Here is an 835-nt window from a genome sequence, read left to right on the forward strand (position 1 = left end):
CCATGCCACTTGCCACCGCTTCCCTGCCCCTCCCTCGGCTTCTCCTTGCCCCCTCCTTTGCTTCCCGCCCCTCCCATCCCCTACCCCCTGTCTCTCTGGAACCATGAACATGGCACCCTACCCCAGTCGTCCATTCCAATATTGTCCGAACCTCGGCCAGCCATGCACGTCACGCGTGAAGGAACTGACATCTTCAGGCGTGGCTCACCCTTGTTTTCGACAGTGGGAGAACCCCATGATGGGTTGGACGTCAACCGCAGACACACACGAGAACCTCGCACGGGCCGCCAACGGACTCGCTTTCGCCACCACGGTAACTGCCGCAGCTCCAGCTCCCCTTTCCCTCCACTGCTCTCCTCTGCCTTTCCGCGCCTCTGCTCTAGCTGTCATTGTCCTGCACTCTTCTCACCGGCTCACTGCGGTTCCCTCTTCATGCCGGCCGCAGGATGAGGCCATCGCCTACTGCAAGAAGATGGGCTATGAGTACACTGTCAAGGCCCCCAATCCGCGCAGCACCACCCGCACTGCGCGGTTTGCCACCTATGGCGACAACTACAGCACGAAGCGAGGAGGCATCCCTCAGGGAGGGCTTCGCAGCGAGCTGTAGCGCCGCCCCCCCCCCCCCCCCCCTCCTCCCCACCTGAAAAGCAGAGCCCTGCTTCTGCCACCACTGCTACAAACACGGCCTGGGCGGGTCAGCTTTGTGAAGACTTCCTCCGTTGCTGTGGGGCTGTGAACAGACCGGCCTCCCATTTGCCATCCCCTACCCAGAGTGTAACACTATCTATATGCCATCAGCAAGACCCTTCAACCGTTTTTAGGACATGCCGTGGTG

The 835-nt window shown here is 61.1% G+C and overlaps 1 protein-coding gene across 1 annotated transcript; it reads left to right on the forward strand.

Annotated features, from left to right (window-relative positions):
• Nucleotides 1-227: 227 nt before the first annotated feature.
• Nucleotides 228-763, forward strand: LOC142355384 (uncharacterized). The gene is made up of 2 exons (XM_075407582.1): nt 228-313; nt 446-763. Exons 1-2 carry the CDS (start codon nt 236-238, stop codon nt 605-607), a joined length of 240 nt encoding a protein of 79 aa, XP_075263697.1. The 5' UTR covers nt 228-235; the 3' UTR covers nt 608-763.
• Nucleotides 764-835: the final 72 nt, after the last annotated feature.

The sequence above is a fragment of the Convolutriloba macropyga genome, unplaced genomic scaffold (assembly GCF_964194025.1).
Source record: "Convolutriloba macropyga unplaced genomic scaffold, txConMacr16.3 SCAFFOLD_5646, whole genome shotgun sequence".
NCBI lineage: Eukaryota > Metazoa > Xenacoelomorpha > Acoela > Convolutidae > Convolutriloba > Convolutriloba macropyga.

Bases quoted from the DNA above. Each gene is read 5' to 3' on its own strand.
- LOC142355384 (XM_075407582.1), top strand. From the start codon at position 236: ATGATGGGTTGGACGTCAACCGCAGACACACACGAGAACCTCGCACGG. The intron at 314-445 runs GTAACTGCCGCA...TGCCGGCCGCAG, and splicing joins GACTCGCTTTCGCCACCACG to GATGAGGCCATCGCCTACTG.